The 20,607-nt window shown below is 37.3% G+C and overlaps 2 protein-coding genes across 2 annotated transcripts; both read left to right on the forward strand.

The window, feature by feature from the left end:
* The first annotated feature begins 1,033 nt into the window (after positions 1-1,033).
* On the forward strand, positions 1,034-13,699 carry LOC143565000 (receptor like protein 24-like). Its single transcript, XM_077052114.1, has 2 exons — positions 1,034-1,094; positions 12,016-13,699. Exon 2 carries the CDS (start codon positions 12,521-12,523, stop codon positions 13,697-13,699), a length of 1,179 nt encoding a protein of 392 aa, XP_076908229.1. The 5' UTR covers positions 1,034-1,094; positions 12,016-12,520.
* On the forward strand, positions 7,215-19,262 carry LOC143565029 (uncharacterized). Its single transcript, XM_077052134.1, has 2 exons — positions 7,215-8,403; positions 19,115-19,262. The coding sequence occupies exons 1-2, from the start codon at positions 7,220-7,222 to the stop codon at positions 19,260-19,262; spliced, it is 1,332 nt and encodes a 443-aa protein (XP_076908249.1). The 5' UTR covers positions 7,215-7,219.
* Positions 19,263-20,607: the final 1,345 nt, after the last annotated feature.

Raw genomic sequence — 20,607 nt, forward strand, 5'->3', positions numbered from 1 at the left:
TCTCATATCTTAGCATGCTAGTATTAGTTTAATTTCAATAAGTGCCTTCTGCTCTACCATTCATATTGTGAATCCTTTTTATTAAAACTTCTCATTTCAACCCAAACCCATTTTCATTAAACTCGGTTTTGATCCAAACTAAACCCGTTTCTGACTGATCAACCTGTATGACCCGTTACATGATCCTACCCGACCCACTCATATTGCCACGCTTAGTTTAAACCAATTCTTATCTCGAGAAGCCTCAAAATAAGACTTGGTTAGTTTAAGCAATAAAATTTCTAAGCTTAAATTTAAGTTAATTACAAGTCTTTACCATATAATATGAAACCAAATATTCTTTTTGGATAATGAATAGTAGAGATGATGTGTGACACCAACCTACTTGAAAATTAAAAATCATAGACCTGGTTAGTGATTTCAACTCTCAAGGTCTTGTCTACACTTAGAAAACAAAAATGTTAATATATATATATATATAGATTAGAAAAAAGAATGCCAAAAATAAGTCCCTTAATAGTTAATTTAAGCTCAAATATTATTGTTCTAACGATTTTCCACACATAACAAATAGCATAATAGTGCTAGAATTCACCGTTTAATATCCAGTTTCAGAAAGCTGGAAACAATTTGAGTAACATTCGTTTGCTATAATCAAGAATTTTTAATTAAGTAATAATGTTATAGTAACACACATACGGATGGATTCTAGGATTTTATTTCGTGAAGTAAAAATTTATATGATTTGTAAAGCGCCGTATTAATTATCCACGGGCCATCCTGTCTTACTTTTGTGTATTGGTATTAAAATCACTGTGTGGACAGTGGACTTATGGAAAAAAGATATAAAGATATTTAGCATTGACGGTACTCACAAGTTGCGGTATTGACTTGTGTGTTCGACTTATGCAACATATAATTCAACTACATTAATTTTCGAAAGAAAAATAATCCGAGCGGGACACATCATAACCCATCTATAAATGAACTTGTTTGTTAATCTTATGAACCCATCAAAATAATCCATCTTTATACTTTACATTATACACCAAATTAAACAGAGTTGTGGGGTTGAATAATGGGAATTCAGTGGGGTTTCGGGACTTATTTGATATTTGTTGTAACTACTTTTTTGGTTGCAACCACAAATATTTGTTTGGACGCTCGAAATATCACTGTAACTTGCTTCGAGCATGAGCGACTAGCTCTTCTTGAGTTCAAACGTAGTGTCAAAGACGTGTTGATCAGTTCTTCATGTAAGTAATAGAAAACATGATAAATATTAAACCTATGAACATGTTACAGCAGGGAGAGTAGTAACCGCAGCAGGGTATGATGTAGTCGACATGCTTGTCATCTTGATCGAGTTCCCCTTTAGGATGTATAGTTAAGGATGGTTAGGGTTCTTGAGAGGAACCCGATTTAGAAGAGAGAGAAGACACATGATTTTTTTATGTGTGTTAGATTAGGTTATGATGTTAATTTATTCTCTCTCTATATATACACCCAAGGGGAAACCCTTTATTAGTTATTAAGAGTAATATGGCCCATCAACAATTACCAAGCTAATATATAATAAGGTATAATTAATTATTTTGATCTATTATTATATAAATGATAACGATGACCATATAAATAAATATATATAAAATATATTTATTCTTACATTCTCCCACTTGGCCGAGTAATCATTTATTATGAGTATTAGAAAGCCTGATCAGGAGTTAACACTCATTTAAGCTTTAAACTTAAACTGGAGCAGAGAAATATAGTCATTGAATTGAACATCAGCTAAGCCCTTTAAACGTTTGATTTGTATAATAATTGTCTATATGTCATTATGCATGCAAAACATATTAAGAGACATACAAATCAAAACTGATGAGGAAATTTAATAGTTAATCATTCATAGTTTGATATGCAGTTGCGCATAGTCATCAATAACCCGTCATTATTATAAGCGCTTTTATAATATTTGTGGGTGAGACTTTTATTTATCAGATCCTTAAGCATATCATGAGCGAATAATTAATTTCATATTAAAATTTAATGCAGCACCTCTCAAACTGTTACTGTTTGAGAAAACATGGTAGCTGACTTTATCACAATAAGTTTTCAATATATAATTTATATGGAGTTTAATAAAAACTTATGAGTCCACTAATAAATGTTCAACAACATTTATTAACAACAACGTTGTAATTAATCAACATATTATGTCGTTATGACTTAGGTTGTTGTTATCAGTTCATTATGACTCCTCCATGAAATAGATTTGTCTACTGACAAAAGAATATATTCCGAAAATTACATTTTCTTATCTTTGAATATTACAAAGTTTAGAGTAATCTATCGGTTTGAATTCTCACTTCTTCTTTTAAATTAAGTCTTTCGTTTCTTTTAAAGATATCTTAGTACTCTTTTAGATGCTTCACATTAATCTAGACATATCTAGTGTGTTGCAATTTTGAGTAATATCTGAACGAGCATAGATCTAAACGAGTATAGACTTGAACTTATATAAGGCTTCTACTTAATGAAGCATAAGGAAATAATTTATGTGTTCCTATTATCCTCTAAAGTAGAGCAATATTGTTTATTACATGTGTAAGGAATATCTCTGAGATCTATAATATCAAAGTATGTGTGAAAATGCTCTGACTCATGTAACATATACTTGTCAGAAGAATGTCATCTATATAAGGACAAGTTTGTTTTTAGTTGCTCCCACTCATCTTGAGGTAGGTACATTAATCCACTTGTTTTTGATGAAAATAATTGTATAAATATTTCATCATATTTTGATGTTTGCATTAACCCATATATATAAATATGGATTTTATTGACTTATAAACTAAATGTTCTTTGACCTTCAGTTTATAACTTTTAGGTTGTTTTATGAACAAATAAGTATGTAAGCCGATTTTTAGGGAAAGTTGTTTTAATGCTCATCTAATGTAGCTCTTAATTATTATAAGCTACTAGAACAATAATGATACTTAAAGAAATCTTTTGTAATAAAGGTAAGAAGATTTTTTATAATTGTTTCTCCTTGAAGATAACCTTTAACAATCAATCGTGCTTCTTACTGTCTTAACGTTTCGTATTGTAATTTAGTTTAGTTATGAACACTCTTAGGTGATTCAAACAAATCTTAAAACATTAGCCTGATTTATGGAGTCAATTATGATTGATGCTAATTGTTTAATTATAAGGGGTAGTATCATTAAACTTTCCAACATCCATTTCAACTTTAGTTAGGGAGGTTACATAATCATCAATTTTTGTAGGCTTTAAAACTTAGATGGTCTCCTGAGTTGATTATTGGGTAATTTTAAAAGTCTCGGTTTTAAGGATTAGCTCTTGGTTAGGTTGCTATCATTTTCAGGATTCTAAGTGTGTAAGAGTTGGTGCAGTGTGGTGTATAAGAGGTGTAATTGGAGTTAAATTTGGAGTAAAATTTAATGACTCTCTTCTCCCCGCATCTTGTACTTTTAACAACTCATGATAAGGATTTTTACTGCTTCCACTAACCTTAGAAACCTTTGGGAAATTAGCATGCTTAGGGTCGATATTTAAAGACCAATAGATTCTAGTAGAGAAAACGTTAATGATGTAACTCGTCGTAGTTTCTCTTGTGAGGATTATTTTAGTAAGAAATCTGAATTTTCCCACGTTTAAGCAACAATGAAACTTTTGTAATGTTGTGATTAGCAAATCAAACATAAGGAGTTTCTAAAGAGATAAGTTTTGATGAAATAATGTTGTGATGGGGTCGTGTCTTGTACAAGAGGTGCAATTGAGATAATATCAAGTTTTCACTTCCCCACCTCTTGCAAATCTTGTAAGTTATGATTGAGACACTTAAGGGTCCCACTAATCTTTAATATCTCTAGAAAAACTACATAAGGAGTTTCAATGATGTACGTGATGTGGGAATTTCTCATATATATGTTAGACTTGATTTGATTTCATTAACGTTCATATGTCATAATAAACTTAAGGACATATTTAGAAGAAATCTATGTATATATGAATGGATCTCTTTAAAACCATGGACTATAGAAGTCAGATTAAATACAAGTAAATAGCTTTTTAAATGATAAAAGAATTATGTCTGAATATTCCGTTTGAATAAGTTCCACGAATGTACGTGAAATATAACTTCTGGTGGACCCATATATATTTCTTAAGCCAAGTAATGTTTAGGACATCTAACACATGATTTAAAATCACTAAGAATGAGATTATGAAAAATCACCCTCATCAACCATGTCATGATTTCTCATGAAATTTGGTTTTAATGGATGAATTTTATTGGTCTTATTTGTCTTTTGTTAAATTTGTATTTGCATGATAACAAAAGTTATGAAGTACATAGTATCATCCTGTTCTATTTTATAAATGTTTCAATCTGGATATTGATAACCAATAATATGAGAGTTTAAGGTAAGAGTGACTTTATGTTGGCTATGCAAACCTCATAACGGTCATAATGTAGCTTAAGTATTGATACTAAATTCGGATTAATCTCCAAAATATTTAAGGTATCATAAAGCGTAATTAGAAGACAGTTAATCATGGTTCTAATAACATTAACATTTAAATTTGTCACTAACACTCATGTTAGTTATGTGTTGATTTCGGGTAAACATGTAGAACTAGACTCAACCAATCATGTGTTAATGGGAATATTAGGATTAGCAGACTTAAATATAATTAATATACAACTATCAATTTTAGCCAGTTATTCTTTTTAATTATGGATAGTCTTGTTGCTTATGCCTAATCTAATGACAGATTTTTTGAAATGAGACTTCTCCTTAGAGAACTTAGAGCTAGAAGTAATACTTGTATTTTGTCTATGAACCTTAGAATTATCATCTTTTTGGTTTTAGTGGTAGTGAGTTGAATAACATCTTATTTTCAGTACCAGACGTTTCTTTTCTTGTACACATGTTGCTAATCAACACACTCATTTTCCTTTGGTACTTCTGAGTGTTATAGTTGATTCCTAAGGCACCAAATTGTACTATTGAAAATTTAAGTATGCAATGTACTAGAATATTGTACTTAATATCATGTGTAAGCCCTTAATATATGGGTCATGATTGTATATTATGATGTATTCAATAATACCATTAACCTTATAGTTAGAATTTTTAAGGAGTGCATGAATCTTGGGAGTTATTTTGATTAATCTTAGGAAAAACTAAATCAAGAATAAATCTAGTGATAGCATTTATTTATATAAGTTCTTGATTATCATTATCGAAATAGACATTATGATTGACTCATTTAATTTGTTAGGCTCTAGTTTTTAATGGAATAATTGTTATTAAAAAGAGCAGTAGGATAGTCATATCATGTCTTAATGGATAATTAAAATTGAGAAGAGCTAAATGTTATTAAAACTCTTTATGAGACAAAATTCAATTGTGTTTTAAGATTAGAGTGGATGATTTGGATGGGATAGCTATTTATAGAAGAAAATTATAGTGAGTAATGATTATGGGATATTAAGATAATACATATTAAAATTTATGATCATTAGATTAATGAATGATCATTAATGTAAGAATCATTATATTTTATTGAAGATGTGATATGTCTATTATTAACATCAAACTAATAGACTATAATTAAAAGTTCTACTTAAACAAAAAATAAATCACCTTTGGGCAGAATTAAATTTATTTAAGTATGTGTGCAAAATAATTGTAACACATCACCTTTGGGCAGAAGTGAGACAATTATTTTAATTATGCACATGCTAGTATTGCTGAATAAAAATGTAACACATCACCTTTGGGCAGAAGTGAGACATTTATATTATGTTAGGGGGAGATATGGTAAATATAACTCATCACCTTTGGGCAGAAGTGATACATTAAAAGTTCATTCAAGTTAAGCCTTTATGTTTTGTAAAATTTTAATATATATAAGTATCTACAAAACATTTTAATGGGTTAATAGTAAAAACTTTTTGGGTAAAATTAAGGATTTCGAGAAATAACGTTTTCGGGTAAATTATAGTTTTCGGATGACATGGGTTCTTGGTTAATATGTTTTAGAGTATTATGGGTTTTTTGGTAAAGTAATGAGTTTTCGGAAAATTAGCGTGTTTACGGGAAGAAGATTGGAAAACCATTCCAAAAAAACCCGTATAAAGCGATATAATTTAAAATCCGAGAACTCTAAAATCCAAAAATTAATATTATCCTAATTAAACTGAAAACACAAAAAAAATATTAAAACCCATACAAATAATTCCGTAAACTAGTTGATCCCTAAACAGACTTCGAAAACTAAAAGGATAATAATAAGATTTGGTTCAATCATTTAAGGATTAACAGTTAAATCTATTTCCAATTTTAATGGGATTCAAATTTTTTAAGAATATACCAAAACTTTTAATTAATTCAAGATTTGAAAAATTATATCCCTAAATTAACTTTAACAGATTTTAATCCAAATTTGAACCAAAATATGCTATAATTTTCAAAAAATTATGATGAACACGAAGAACATCGTTGAAAATTTTAATTATTAAACATATACAAAAACTGGAATCGAAACCTTTAAACATGATTTTAACAGATTTCAAAAATATTAGGGTTTATTAAATATGAATTTTAGCGATTTTAAACAATTTCATATATTATTTTCGTAAGAAAAAATTAGTGTTTATCAAGTTTTAGTGCATGCCTTCTGTATCAATTCCAGATTTAGGGAAAACATGAAGAACTGATTAATCAGCATCACTCTGATGCCACATGTTGATCAGTTCTTCATGTAAGTAAGAGAAAACATGATAAATATTAAACCTATAAACATGTTACAGCAGGGAGAGTAGTAACCGCAGCAGGGTATGATGTAGTCGACATGCTTGTCATCTTGATCGAGTTCCTCTTTAGGATGTATAGTTAAGGATGGTTAGGGTTCTTGAGAGGAACCCGGTTTAGAAGAGATAGAAGACACATGATTTTTTTATGTGTGTTAGATTAGGTTATGATGTTAATTTATTCTCTCTCTATATATACACCCAAGGGGAAACCCTTTATTAGCTATTAAGAGTAATATGGCCCATCAACAATTACCAAGCTAATATATAATAAGGTATAATTAATTATTTTGATCTATTATTATATAAATGATAACGATGACCATATAAATAAATATATATAAAATATATTTATTCTTACAAGACTCGCATGGTATGTTGTCATCATGGGTTGGCAAAGATTGTTGCATATGGGAAAGAGTCTCGTGTGATGGTGTCACTGGAAATGTTGGAAGTCTTCATCTCAAAGGTGCTCTTGGTATTCCAATATTTCCTTATCATATCGAACGCCGTCTTTCTTATTCTCAAGACTTATTAGTTAGTAATGAGTTGAGCACTTCTTTAAGAGAGTTGAGGCATCTAAAATACTTGAATTTGAGTGAGAATGATTTTCAAGGAAGCGGGATCCCTGAGTTTATTGGATCACTGAAACAATTGACTTATCTCAATCTCTCATTCGCATCCTTATCTGGTATGATTCCTCACCGCATTGGAAATCTTTCTTATTTACGTAACCTTGATCTATCTGGTAATGAGTTATCGAGCTTAATTCTAGATTCTATAGGAAGATTAAGAGTATTAGAAGTATTAGATCTATCTAGTAACGAGTTAACGGGTCCAATTCCAACATTTGCTAGGAAACTTACTAAACTTGACCTTTCTTTTAATTACTTGAATGGGTCAATTCCTGGATCTCTTAGAAAACTAATTGTATTAGATGTATTAGATCTATCTAGTAATGAGTTAACGGGTCCCATTCCTACATTTGATGGAAAACTTACCAAACTTGGCCTTTCTTATAATTACTTGAACGGCTCAATACCAGAATCCATTGGAAGGTTAGATGCTTTAACAGATTTGTCTCTATGGGGCAATAAGTTGAGTGGGACTATTCCGATCACAATTGGGCAACTCTATAAACTTCGTTCTCTTGATATCTCTGAAAACTCTTTGGAAGGAGTTGTTTCTGAAGTCCACTTTGCTAACCTCTCGATGTTAGAGTACTTGGTTGCAAATTCTAACAGTAATTTGACATTTGATTTTTCACCTGAGTGGCTGCCTCCATTCCAAGCCATAAGGATTGATCTCAGTTCTTGTAAGATTACAAACGGATTTCCGCAATGGCTTCGAAATCAGAAGAAACTTATTAGTTTGGTGTTGTCTAGCACTACCATTTCAGGGCCTCTGCCCACATGGTTGCGAAATATGCCCATCATTCCTTCCTTATATCTCTCTCACAACTACCTTAGCGGACCTTTAACCAACCTTCCTAGTCGGGGAAGTTATCTTGGTAAGACATTAGTTTTACGAAATAACCTTTTCAATGAGTCAATTCCAAGGTCATTGTGCAAGAGGTCAGATTTGTATTACCGGAAAACTTCCCAACTGTTTAAAGAATCAGCAAAAGTTACGTGTCTTGAGTTTAAGCTCAAATAGGTTGAATGGTGCCATTCCAAGTTTTATAGGACACCTTTCGTCATTGGAATTGTTAAAACTGAATGACAATAACTTTAATGGTGAGCTTCCTCAAGAATTTTGGAACTTAAGTAGTTTAATTATCTTAGATTTGGGTGATAATGCAATCTGCGGGAAATTGCCTGAATGGATTGGAGAAAAATTTAAATTATTGCGGATTTTCAGGTTACACAAAAATAACTTCACAGGAGAAATTCCTCGATCTCTATGCTCAAATGTAGATCTTCGAATTTTGGATGTCGCGCACAACAATTTAACAGGAACAATCCCTCGTTGTCTAGGAGAATTGCAAGGTATGGTTAAGGATCATACATATATATCATTTGGTGATAGTGAGGGGGTGATTCAGGTAATGAACGGAATTGCTATGGAATATACCAAAACATTGCAATTTGTCTTTAACATAGACATTTCAAGCAATAAACTTATTGGAGACATACCCGTAGAGTTAACTGCGCTTTATGCAGTGGTGGGTCTTAACTTGTCCAATAATCATCTTAGTGGAGGGATTCCAGTCAATATTGGAAACATGAAGGCGTTAAATTCTCTTGATTTCTCGGGAAACAAGTTGAGTGGGTTGATCCCTCCTAGCATTGCAGCTTTGAATTTTTTGAGCCATTTGAATTTGTCAAACAACTTGTCGGGACAAATTCCAACAGGATATCAATTGCAGACCCTCATGGATCCATCAATATATGCTGGGAACAAAGATCTATGTGAAGCTCCATTGCCAAATAATTGCTCCAATCATGAAGACCCAACTGTAACTACTAAAAACAAAACTGAAACATGCGGTGAGCCCAACAAGGTGTGGTTTTATGCGGACATAACTTGTGGTTTTGCAACGGGGTTTTGGGGTGTTTTTGTGGTTTTGGTGTTGAAGAAGGAGTGGAGACATAAACTTTTCATGTTTGCGGAAAAGACTATGGGCAAGATACACATTGCAATCATGGTAAGAGTTAACAAGATGAGGAGAGTAATAGAAGCCTAGCCATATAGATCCATTCAAATGCATGTAACTCCAATAAATATTATTTTGCTTGTTTTTCACTTTAATGTTGTGACTAGGATTTTTATATTAATTTGGCGTTTGTAAGACCCTTATGTACTTTTATGTTTTTATTCATGATATGATAGGAATAATAGAAAGCAATTCATCTTCTTGATTGCATCATGATTTTTCAACTAACCATTAAGACTTGTGATATTGATTAGTCTCAAACTGTATCGCTTGCCTAATTATGATTAAATAGTAGTATTTCAGGCTAAGACTGATGTATTCTTATCAGTATTTCAATTGTAATTATGGTATTTTAGGAACTAAGGATAGTTGTCCCAAAACTCCTTTGGAGATAATTTCTCCGTTCATGACAGTGAATTATTGTTTCAAGTTCTTACTCGCGCGTTTGATCATACTGGAGTCATGGCTGGATTACAAATTTTTACCCTATGTTTTAAGTTAGTGATTGTGGAACTACATTTACCCTATGTCTTACTTGCGAATCCAACTTTACTTAAATTTTAAAAAGCTTATATTAAATTTTAGGTAACGCATGCTTGATCTATTATTTCATTTCATTTCATTTCATTTCATTAAAGAGGCATGTGCTTTTATCAAGAGGGCTAGCTCCTCCTTTGCATAACTATCTATAAACATTACTTGATAGCTTCATGATAGATAATCATAAACTGGAATTGCTTATTTTTATTTTTAAACTATTTCAAGATAATCAATTTTTGGTTTTTGTAAATAGCTTGTCTTTGATAATCAGATAATCTGGTCAGTTACGGATGCCCTATCATCAACGAAAACGCTCAATTAATGAATTTAAAGTTGGCAGATCTCATTAAAACATTAGATATTAAAAAAACCTACAATTTGGTCTTTAGTTTCAAAGTCATGTCCATAAATCATAGACAAATAATTTAGTTTGAAATCTGAAAGATCTGATTAAAACATTTTAAATTATCTAAATACTTGCCATTTGGTCTTTAGTTCTTCAAAGTCATGTGCCCCTCCAAAAAATTTGGCCATTTGTGTACTATATAACCAATTCTTATGGTTTTTATTCTTTGATTTTATATTAGATTAAGATGAATACTAAATTCAAATCCTAAAGCTCAACTATGGTTCTAACTATATGTCAAGGATTACATGTTATAATAATGCTAGAATCTTATACGCATGTTGGTGTGCAGTTTTCTCTTTAGAAAATGAGGTTTTTAACAATCGGTTTAATGGAAAAGGCGATCAAAAAGCTACTCCCTCCGTCCCATTATAAGTGTCCTATTTTGATTTTTTAAGTTTTTCTTGTTTAACTTTGACCGACAATATTTTTGTTTGTGTTATATAATATTTGATGTAAAATATATGAATGGATTGGGTTTTAAATGTATTTTACATTGATATAATTTTCATCAAATATTATATGACACGAACAAAAATATTTACGGTCAACGTTGCAAAAGAAAGACTTAAAAAGTCAAATTATGACACTTATAATGGGACGGAGAGAGTATTACCATAGATTTATCATAAATTTTTTAATGTTAGAAACACACATATTGCTTTCAAGCGTGGTTGTAAAAATTCTGCCTAGGCGTCAATTAAATCCCGATTAAGACTAGTCGTCTATTTATCACCATTGGGTCAAATTTGATATTTTATATATAAAATTTAGTGTGTGTATATATGCGTATTTAAAAAACTACATATAAAATTCAATTCGATTAATCCGGATTAATCGTTAGTGAATATCCTATCCTATCGCCTAACTAGCAAATGATGATTTTCTATAGCACTGCTTTATGGTTTTTGTATCTTGTTTCAATTTATTTATTAGAATGTATTTCCAATCCATGGGCCATCATGTCATTACTTTTATGTTGGTATTCAAAAAGAGACTATTGTGTTGCCTTCAAAGTCGTTGTGTGGACTTAGAGCATTCACACTCCATCTTCCATTCCCATCCTCATCTTCATAATGCTTAAAAGGTCACCTCATTCCACCCCCAACCCATTATTTATGTCTCATATTTGAGGGCAACTTTTTATTTATCATATCCACTTTTTTATTATTTTTGTGAGTGGAACCAAGAGAAAAAGATAATTAAAAATGCATAAACAAGTATTGTTTAATCAAATAAAGTTAAATATGAGGATTGGGATGTGATGGGTTCGTGTAAAATAAGAGAGAAATTTAATAATCTGTTTTTGTTAACTAAATTACAAGAAAAAGGATAGAGGATGGAGTGTGAATGCGCTTATGACAACATACATCTAGAGTTGACTATACGGCTATACACACCTATCTGAAGAATCCATCTTTTGCCTCATTGATTTCCAATTTTCTTTCCATTTATAGATCTATAAAATCTATAAATTATCAGGCTTGCTAATCATTAGAACATATCATAACACTTCACTTTTTTTAACTAGCTAAACTGAGTTGGTTGAATAATGGGGAACCGATGGAGTTTTGGGGCTCCATTTTGTATTTCTAGTCATATTTTGGGTTGCAACCACAAATCCTTGTTTGGTTGCTCAAAATACAACGATGGCATGCTTTGAGCATGAGCGACTAGCTCTTCTCAAGTTCAAACACAGTGTTAAAGATGCTCATGATATGTTGTCATCATGGGTTGGCAATGACTGTTGCCACTGGGGTAGAGTCGTGTGTAATGGTGCCACTGGACATGTTGAAAATCTCCATCTCAGAGCTGCGCTGCGGTTTTAAATGATGAGGATGAGTGGTTAGTTAGTAATGAGTTGAGCACTTCATTAAGAGAACTGAGGCATCTAAAACACTTGGACTTGAGTGGTAATGATTTTCAAGGAAGTCGAATCCCTGATTTCATTGGATCCTTTAAAAAGCTGAATTACCTCAATTTGTCGCACGCATCTTATTCTGGTATTATTCCTTATCACATTGGAAATCTTTCTAATCTAAAGAATCTTGATCTCAGTTCAAATACAAAGTTGATGACAAATGATATGTCATGGATTTCTGGTCTTTTGTCACTCGAGAATCTTAACTTGAGTTTTGCGCTTCTTAATGGAGCAAAAAACCTTGACATGGTGCTTTACATGGTTCCTTCGTTAAAAGCATTAAGTTTGTCAAATTGTGGTCTCTCCAATGCTGATCTTGGTTCGTTTCATAATTCGAGCACTACACTTTCCAACATCAAACACATGGATCTTAGCAACAATTATCTCAGAGGTCAGCTTTTTCATTTTTTTCAAAATATGACATCCCTACAATCTCTGGATGTTTCATTTTTTAATTTTAGTTTGGCATGGAACTTTGTAAACTTACTAAGGACTATCCCTACTTTTTTAGAGCTTCATTTGTCATCATGTAACCTTAATGAGAGGCATCTATCTCATACCCATCATAATTTCACTATCTTTTCTAACATTCAATACTTGGATCTTAGCCAAAATTTCTTCCCTATTAGATTTCCATCCATTTTAGCAAACATGACCTCCCTACGAGTCCTTGACCTTTCTAGTAATCTTTTGAATTCATGGGTTCCTAATATGCCTAACCTTCTAGAGCTTGATCTTTCTATTAATGACTTTCAAACGTTTGATGATTTGGGAATCTGGAGACATTGTCACCTGAAACACCTAAGAGTGGTGTCCAATAATTTCAATATGGACTTTTCCAACTCACCAACAAATGTCTCGAAATGCTCGAAATATGCTTTGGAAAGCTTGGATTTATCTGCGAGTTTAAATGGTACAATTCCGGTATCCCTCGGACGAATGACCAATTTAAGAGCGCTACACCTATCCTTTGAACTAACGGGACCCCTGCCAAGATGTCTTGGAAGTTTAAGATTCTTACAAGTATTAGACCTGTCGGGAAACAAGCTAATGGGTTCAATTCCTGAATCTATCGGAAGTTTAAGATTACTACAAGTGTTAGATCTATCTTTTAATTGGTTAACGGGTTCCATTCCGATATTCCTCGGCAAACTTACAAAACTTGACCTTTCTTTTAATCACTTGAACGGTTCAATTCCAGAAACCTTTGGAAGATTAGCAGATTTAACATATTTAGTTTTACAAAACAAGTTAACAGGTCCCATCCCAAACTCTCTAGGTGAAGAGGTAGGTCCCAGCAGAGCCCAGTTGGACACGCAAGACTCACCTTGAAGAGGGACGTCTGCGCAAAGACCAACTGGTTCCGCAGGACCCACCATGCTCAGAGAGATGAAGACCTTACGTGCAGTACGACCAGCTGTTCCCGCAGGAAAAACCTACCAATGGTGAAGTACCCCGCCTGTTCCCGCAGCTGCGGATACAAGCCATCAGGGAAGGCTACCTGCTAAAGCCTCTCTAGTTTGGCTTTAAGCTCCTCATTCTCAGCGCGCAAAGGCTCAGCAATGGCTTCAGCTCTGGTGGCCCTCTCGGTCGCGTTCCGCGCAGTTTCCTTAGCCAACCTAAGCTGTTCGTTAACAGCTTGGGTAGCCTTGGAACGGGCCTCGAGCCGGGCCTGAACTTCAACCTCGAGGGCCTTGAAGGCCTTTTCCTTCTCCGCAGCAATGGCGGCAAGTCTCCTGTTCTCCTCCCGGATAGCCCGCGCCTGAGCCACTTCCTGGCTACGCGCCGCCTTTAACTTGTCGTTTTCACGACAAAGCAACTCGACGCGCGGCTGCATCCGGGCAAGGAGAATCCGAAGCTCATTCGTCAGCCTACCCTCCTGGTAGCTAGACATGGCTTCCCCCAACGCACCACTTGGGGCTGCGTGACGCGCCCACTCGACGCAGTCCACAGCCGTTCGAAGGGTTGTTCCCCGGCGGATGTTCCACCGTGGAACATACAGCTCATTGGAATCCGAAACTGCAAAAACAAAAAGCGGTTAGGAAAAAATGATAAAAAAAAGAAAAAAAAAAGATAATAGGCCAAAATAACCCTACGCACCTGTAGGGTCGACAACAGGCCGGTAGCCGAAACCCATCACCCGAACCTAAGGGATATCCATCCAAGAGGTCAGGCAGATGGGAATGAGGCAGAGATTGGCTAGAAGCCCCAACCCTGAACATACCTGATGAACCGGCCGGAGACGAGGTAGTCGCTGGTGCCGGAGGCACGGTTGAAGCCGCCGCGGTAGAGACCATCGGAGGTGAACTCACTGGAGGTGAACTCACAACCGAGGCCGCCGCTGCAGAGGAGCCCGCAAAAAAAATCACCGCCGGCTCAGTGAATGATGCAGTAAAGATGGCACTGACAGCCGGCGGAGATGACGTCACAATTGGAACAGTTGCCTCAACGGGATGAGCAACTGAACCAACACTGCAAACAGGCGCAGCCGCCTGGGTCATTGCCTCGGGTAGATTGACCAAACCTACCGTCATGGGTCCAGAGATGCTCCTTCCCGCTCCACTCTGGAATGCGGTCGCATCCACGCCTGCATGAAGATTAACAATATTAAAAACAATGGCGGAAAGAATTGCGGGTAAGATAAAAAGTATACTTACGGGTTTTCTTAATCTTGAAGGTTCTGACGGGCGGGGACGAACCCGATGGAACTGGCCTCTTCATGCCAGTCACCGTCGTAACGCTTGGCTGCTCGGAGGTGACAGCTGTCCCAACCCCCGTGACAATGGTCTCACCAGGGTTCTCCGCCGCCTCCTCACTTTCGGTCTCCGACTCGGACCGACTTCCCTGATCGGCGGTAGAGGCGACCTTCGCCTTGCCCTTCACGCCGGCAGCTTTCTTCTTCCTCACGAAGAAAGGCCCATCTGCGGATCCCTCATCAGAAGATGATAAAATTAGGGAAACTCCAGCAGAGGTTTGAGCATGAAGAGGGCGAGGGTTAAAGAATCCCTTACCTGGCCGCGTGGCGCTCAAAATCTCGTGGCCCGGCGGGTAGACCTCCACGAACCTATCCGCCGTTTGCTCCAAAATGGGCAACTCGTTCTCATCAAGAGCACGAGTACCCAGCCGAGCGGGACCACCGCTCTCACGCGGTTGTAGAAGCGACTGCAAGTTGTTCCCCTCTGAAAATAAACAGAAAAACAGTTAGAAGAAAAACCCTAAATCAGCAAAAAGAGATGGAGCATACCATAGGGAATAGAATTCGAACCGTATTCAAGGATGATAGGTACTTGCGGCGTCCCAGAACCGGCATCCTTCCATACCCGACTCATACCGAGCATCACCATCCCAGACTCCGCAAAGCGGTAAACCGGAGTCTGGATCCGGGAGATCTTGGTAAACCATTCAGTCTCCTGGTAGTTGGAAGCGTGAAGGATGGGGAGTGCTCTCCCGTTCTTGAACGTCATCGCGATGGGGACGACGCGAGCGGAGATATAGAAAAACTCCCGCTTCCAAGACCGAAGACTGCGCTCGGTAGCACAGATCTTCAAACCCTTGATCCGAGTGACCAAGGTATACCAGCCCTGGATGCACCTCCAGGAGTAGAAGGTCATCAGGCGGTCGACGCGAGGCTCAACGCCAGAGTGTGGCACACCCATTCAAAGTGGCGAACCTTAGCGATCGCTATTGGATGTACCTCCGTCAAGTGTACACCGTGTTTCTCCAACACACGGTATACAAACTTCGTCAATGGGAATCTCAGATTCCCATACATGAAGAAGGAGACATAAACCCCTATCTTGCCCTTGGGGGCATCATACACCATCTGGTGAGGCTCAGGAAACTCAGGCTCGAAAGGCTCGAGCATGAACTTCTTGACGATGTACTGATAAAGGTCGACGGAAAGAGCACACTGGCACTCGCCAGCAGTACTCTTATCGTCTTTGTCAGACGTGGACATCGGGTTCTCAGGGTATACGTCGGACTCTTCGGCAGTAACCTCAGGATCATGAGTAGAAGACATGTTGAGGATGGAAAGAAGAACGATTTCAGGAGAATGCTCGAAAAAAGTTAGAGTATTCGCCGGAAATCGCTTAGAAGAAGAAGTGAAAGTGTGAGTTGAGATGCATCCTCTTCCCCCTTTATATACCCATCGCAATGAATGCGATGAATTTAATGCGGGGGAGAGGGAAAAGCGCAGGCACAATGAGACGATGACACGTGGAAAGCAAGCTGGCAACAGCTGTCGACAGGACGCGTGCCGTAAAATTCGCGCCCACGCGCCCGAAAACTCGCGCCCACGCGCCTGAAAAAGTGTCTGGAATGACCATATACTGTCACGTCGCCATAACTTCCTGCACGTCCTGAAACTGTTAGAAGAAACCGTCAGACGACGCTAACGTCCCTTCAACAGTTTGGACTGTTCTTATCCCTTCACCAACTCTTCGAATTTCAAAAAGATTCAAAGATTCAAAAATGAGGGAATATACCCCCTCACCTTGGCAACCAAGAAACCGTAAGACAAGTGCGGGTACAGTGTCAAGGCGAAACCCTTCACATACTTAGCACCTGCAGGGAATTGAAGCCAAGAATACCTTGGTAACCAAGAAACCATAAGACAAGTGCGGGTACAGTGTCAAGGCAAAACCCTTCACATACCTAGCACCTGCAGGGAATTGAAGCCAAGAATACCTTGGTAACCAAGAAACCGTAAGACAAGTGCGGGTACAGTGTCAAGGCGAAACCCTTCACATACCTAGCACCTGCAGGGAATTGAAGCCAAGAATACATTGGTAACCAAGAAACCGTAAGACAAGTGCGGGTACAGTGTCAAGGCGAAACCCTTCACATACTTAGCACCTGCAGGGAATTGAAGCCAAGAATACCTTGGAAGTCAAATAACTATAAGACGAGTGCGGGTACAGTGTCAAGGTGAAACCCTTCACATACTTAGCACTTGCAGGGAATTAAAACCAAGAAGCATCTTCTGGGCCATGCTTGTGGAAAGGGAAATAACATCCCCGCATAGCGGGAACGTTGAGAACTAGATTGTTTGAAGCTCCAAGATGGAATTGGTTGTTTAACATAATTGATCACTATGTCTAAAACTACCAAAACCTCGTGGAGAATCTACACAAGTGAAACTCAATGCTCCTGACTTGCGAGGAGGTTACATACCTACCCGCATCATACCCAAAGATCAAGCAGAAAAGTCGGGAATTTCTGCACGTGACATTAGGAAACCCGCGGGAAGAATCCCCACGGAGAACCTTAAAACTAAAAACCCTTTTCAAAACCCCTTGCTTAAGTCCAAAAGTTCACCTCACTTATTAACAATTCATGAGAAGAACATTGGACTGGGGTGACTTGAAGAGGTAGGTCCCAGCAGAGCCCAGTTGGACCCGCAAGACTCACCTTGAAGGGGGACGTCTGCGCAAAGACCAACTGGTTCCGCAGGACCCACCATGCTCAGAGAGATGAAGACCTTACGCGAAGTACGACCAGCTGTTCCCGCAGGAAAAGTCTCCCAATGGTGAAGTACCCCGCCTGTTCCCGCAGCTGCGGATACAAGCCATCAGGGAAGGCTACCCGCACTAATAGTAAGGCTACACGCACAAGGCACTAACTCTCAATAATTCAGTAATGTCACCTGAAGAAGGAATGGGCAAGGCGGGAATACTCCCGCCCAAATGAGCCAGTCCGTACGCTTCTGGAGGATCTTTTGTACTATACCTGCCAAGGTATGGACAAGATCTGACCAAAGCAGTGACAGCTCACTGACAACAGTACGACGAGGAGCACGCTCTAGTACAAAATGTCACTATCAGCCGCTGCCTACTCACCAACCCTCATCGTGGCACGTACATAGCCTGCAGTTGGTGGAAAAGGAATAGTACACAGCCGGCCATGTCACTATCAGCCGCTGCCTACCCACCAACCACCAGCATGGCACGTGCGTAGCCCACAGTTGGTAGAAAAGGAATATTATACAGCTGGCTGTACCTGCTTGGAAACCTACCTTCGGCTATAAATACTCCAACACCTTGGAACTGTATCATCATCATATACTCTCATATATCATCTGATACTATCTTATCTAGCTATTTCTCTTAATATACACTTATATTCAGAGCAATCTAGTCTGATTCTCACGCCGGAGGGTGGTCACAAGGAGGTACCCCCCCCTTCTCAGTGACGAGCTCACGGTGTCTGTTTTGCAGGTTGAGAAGAATAACCATCTTTGCCGGACCTAACCCTCGTGGGAAACATCTACCTGACCCTAAGATTATCCGTAATCTGCCGGGGTCGATTAGTGTTTCTTCATTAGGGAAACTCACTAAACTGACTTATATTGATGTATCTAACAATTCTTTGGAAGGAGTAGTTTTTGAAGCCCATTTTGCTAACCTTTCGATGTTTAAGGGTTTGAATACAGCTTCTAACAATAAGTTGACGTTCAATGTATCACGTGAGTGGCTACCACCATTCCAATTGAGAATCGTTGATCTTCATTCTTGCAAGATTGATAACGGAATTCCACATTGGCTTCAAAATTAGAGGAAACTTTTGAAATTAGACTTGTCTAATACAACCATTCTCAACGATTCTCAAAATGAAGAATGAACACAACAACCTCAGCGGACCTTTGACTAATCTTCCTGGTGGGGGTACTAATATTGATGATGATTGGGCGTTTTTTTCATCAAGTTTATTTCTTCAAAATAACAATTTCAATAAGTCAATTCCAAGGTCCTTGTGTAAGATGACAGATTTATATTATCTTGATCTTTCTAAAAATAGGTTATCCGGGGAGATTCCCAAGTGTTTTAAGAATATGCAAAATGTGGGTTTATTGAAGTTAAACTCAAATGGGTTTAGTGGCTGTAACATCACGTAAAATTCGGGCCAAAAATGTTAATTTTCAAAGTCGAGGGACCAATTCTGCCAATTTCCAAACCCCATGGACCAAAATGAAATTTCTGGTTTTCCTGACCTATCGCGGTACACGATGGGTCAGAGGAGACACCCATCGCGTACCGCGATAGGGTTGTTTGACACGAGTGACACGTGTGCCACGTGGCACACGGTGGCAGCGCCTGCCGCCACGTGTTACCACGTGGCAACACGTCCGCCACGTGTCGCCACGTGGAACGGTGGCCTGCCACTTGTCGACACGTGGCTGGTCTAGGCACTGATTCAGCAAGCCTACATCGCGGTACGCGATGGGCTTGCCAGGTGACCCGTCACGTACCGCGATGGGGTCCGAGATCAACCCTATAAATAGCGAGTTCCGGCTCTTCACATTTGCACATCAAATTCACACCCATACTCTCTCACTACTCTCTCTCTAAAACCTTGTAATACGTGCCAACGATCCGTCTCGATAAACGTGCCCCGAAACCTCGTTTTCCGTGCCCATTACCTCGATTTCCGTGCTACTTTCCGTCAACGTTCCGAGTTAAGAGGAGGTGTTGTCCGACGTTCCGGCATTTACCTCGAAGTACGTGCCAAGGGTGTTGATGGCTTGATAAGCGTGTCAAGGATAGATCAATCGAGTGTTGATAACAAGGATAGAGTCGAAGTGCTGCCCGAGTGAAAAGGGTATTTCTAAACCGACGAAGGGAGGTATAATGCCCGACCAAAAATATAATAAAATATTGAAAGGGCTTAATACCCTAAGTCGATATTATTCTCGATAACAAAGAAAAGTATAAAAAAGAAAATGAAGAAAAGAAAGATGAAATATATATGTGAATATATATATATATAATTACTCTTTGTATAGATATATTATTTAGGTATAATGAGTATACTTAAATAATAAAAGAAATACGTTTCTTAAAGAAGAAGAAACGTCGGGTTTTTAAATATAAACTAAAGGTTTATAAAGTTTACTTTTTAACTAAAGGTTTTAAAGTAAAAGAAAATGAACTAAAGGTTCATCGAGATGATAAGACTAAAGGTCTTAAGCCGGATCGTGTATCCGACTAATGAATGTTATACTCGTACTATAGGTGCGAGATAGCGAAGAAAGACTAACGGACGGTGTTGGAAGCCGATCCCATTGAAAAGGTGAATACGCCCCACTTTTATAAACTTGTTTTCAAACAAACAAATTTTTTATGTGTAAAACTTTACATGAGGCTTCGTGTCTCTAAAAACATTGTAAATAAGAGTATAAACTTAGCCCTCAGGCTGTGGTATATGTTTGTCTGGATCCTTACTTATGTGGTATGCGGTGG

Source organism: Bidens hawaiensis, unplaced genomic scaffold (genome assembly GCF_021521415.1).
Source record: "Bidens hawaiensis isolate Kalapana, Puna unplaced genomic scaffold, B.hawaiensis_p1.1 tig00022235_1, whole genome shotgun sequence".
Lineage (NCBI taxonomy): Eukaryota > Viridiplantae > Streptophyta > Magnoliopsida > Asterales > Asteraceae > Bidens > Bidens hawaiensis.

What these genes read in the sequence shown, in the direction of transcription:
- LOC143565000 (XM_077052114.1), top strand. Translation starts at nt 12,521, where the DNA reads ATGACAAATGATATGTCATGGATTTCTGGTCTTTTGTCACTCGAGAAT.
- LOC143565029 (XM_077052134.1), top strand. Translation starts at nt 7,220, where the DNA reads ATGTTGTCATCATGGGTTGGCAAAGATTGTTGCATATGGGAAAGAGTC. An exon ending in TTCAATGAGTCAATTCCAAG is followed by an intron (nt 8,404 to 19,114) that starts GTCATTGTGCAA and finishes GTCAATTCCAAG; the next exon opens with GTCCTTGTGTAAGATGACAG.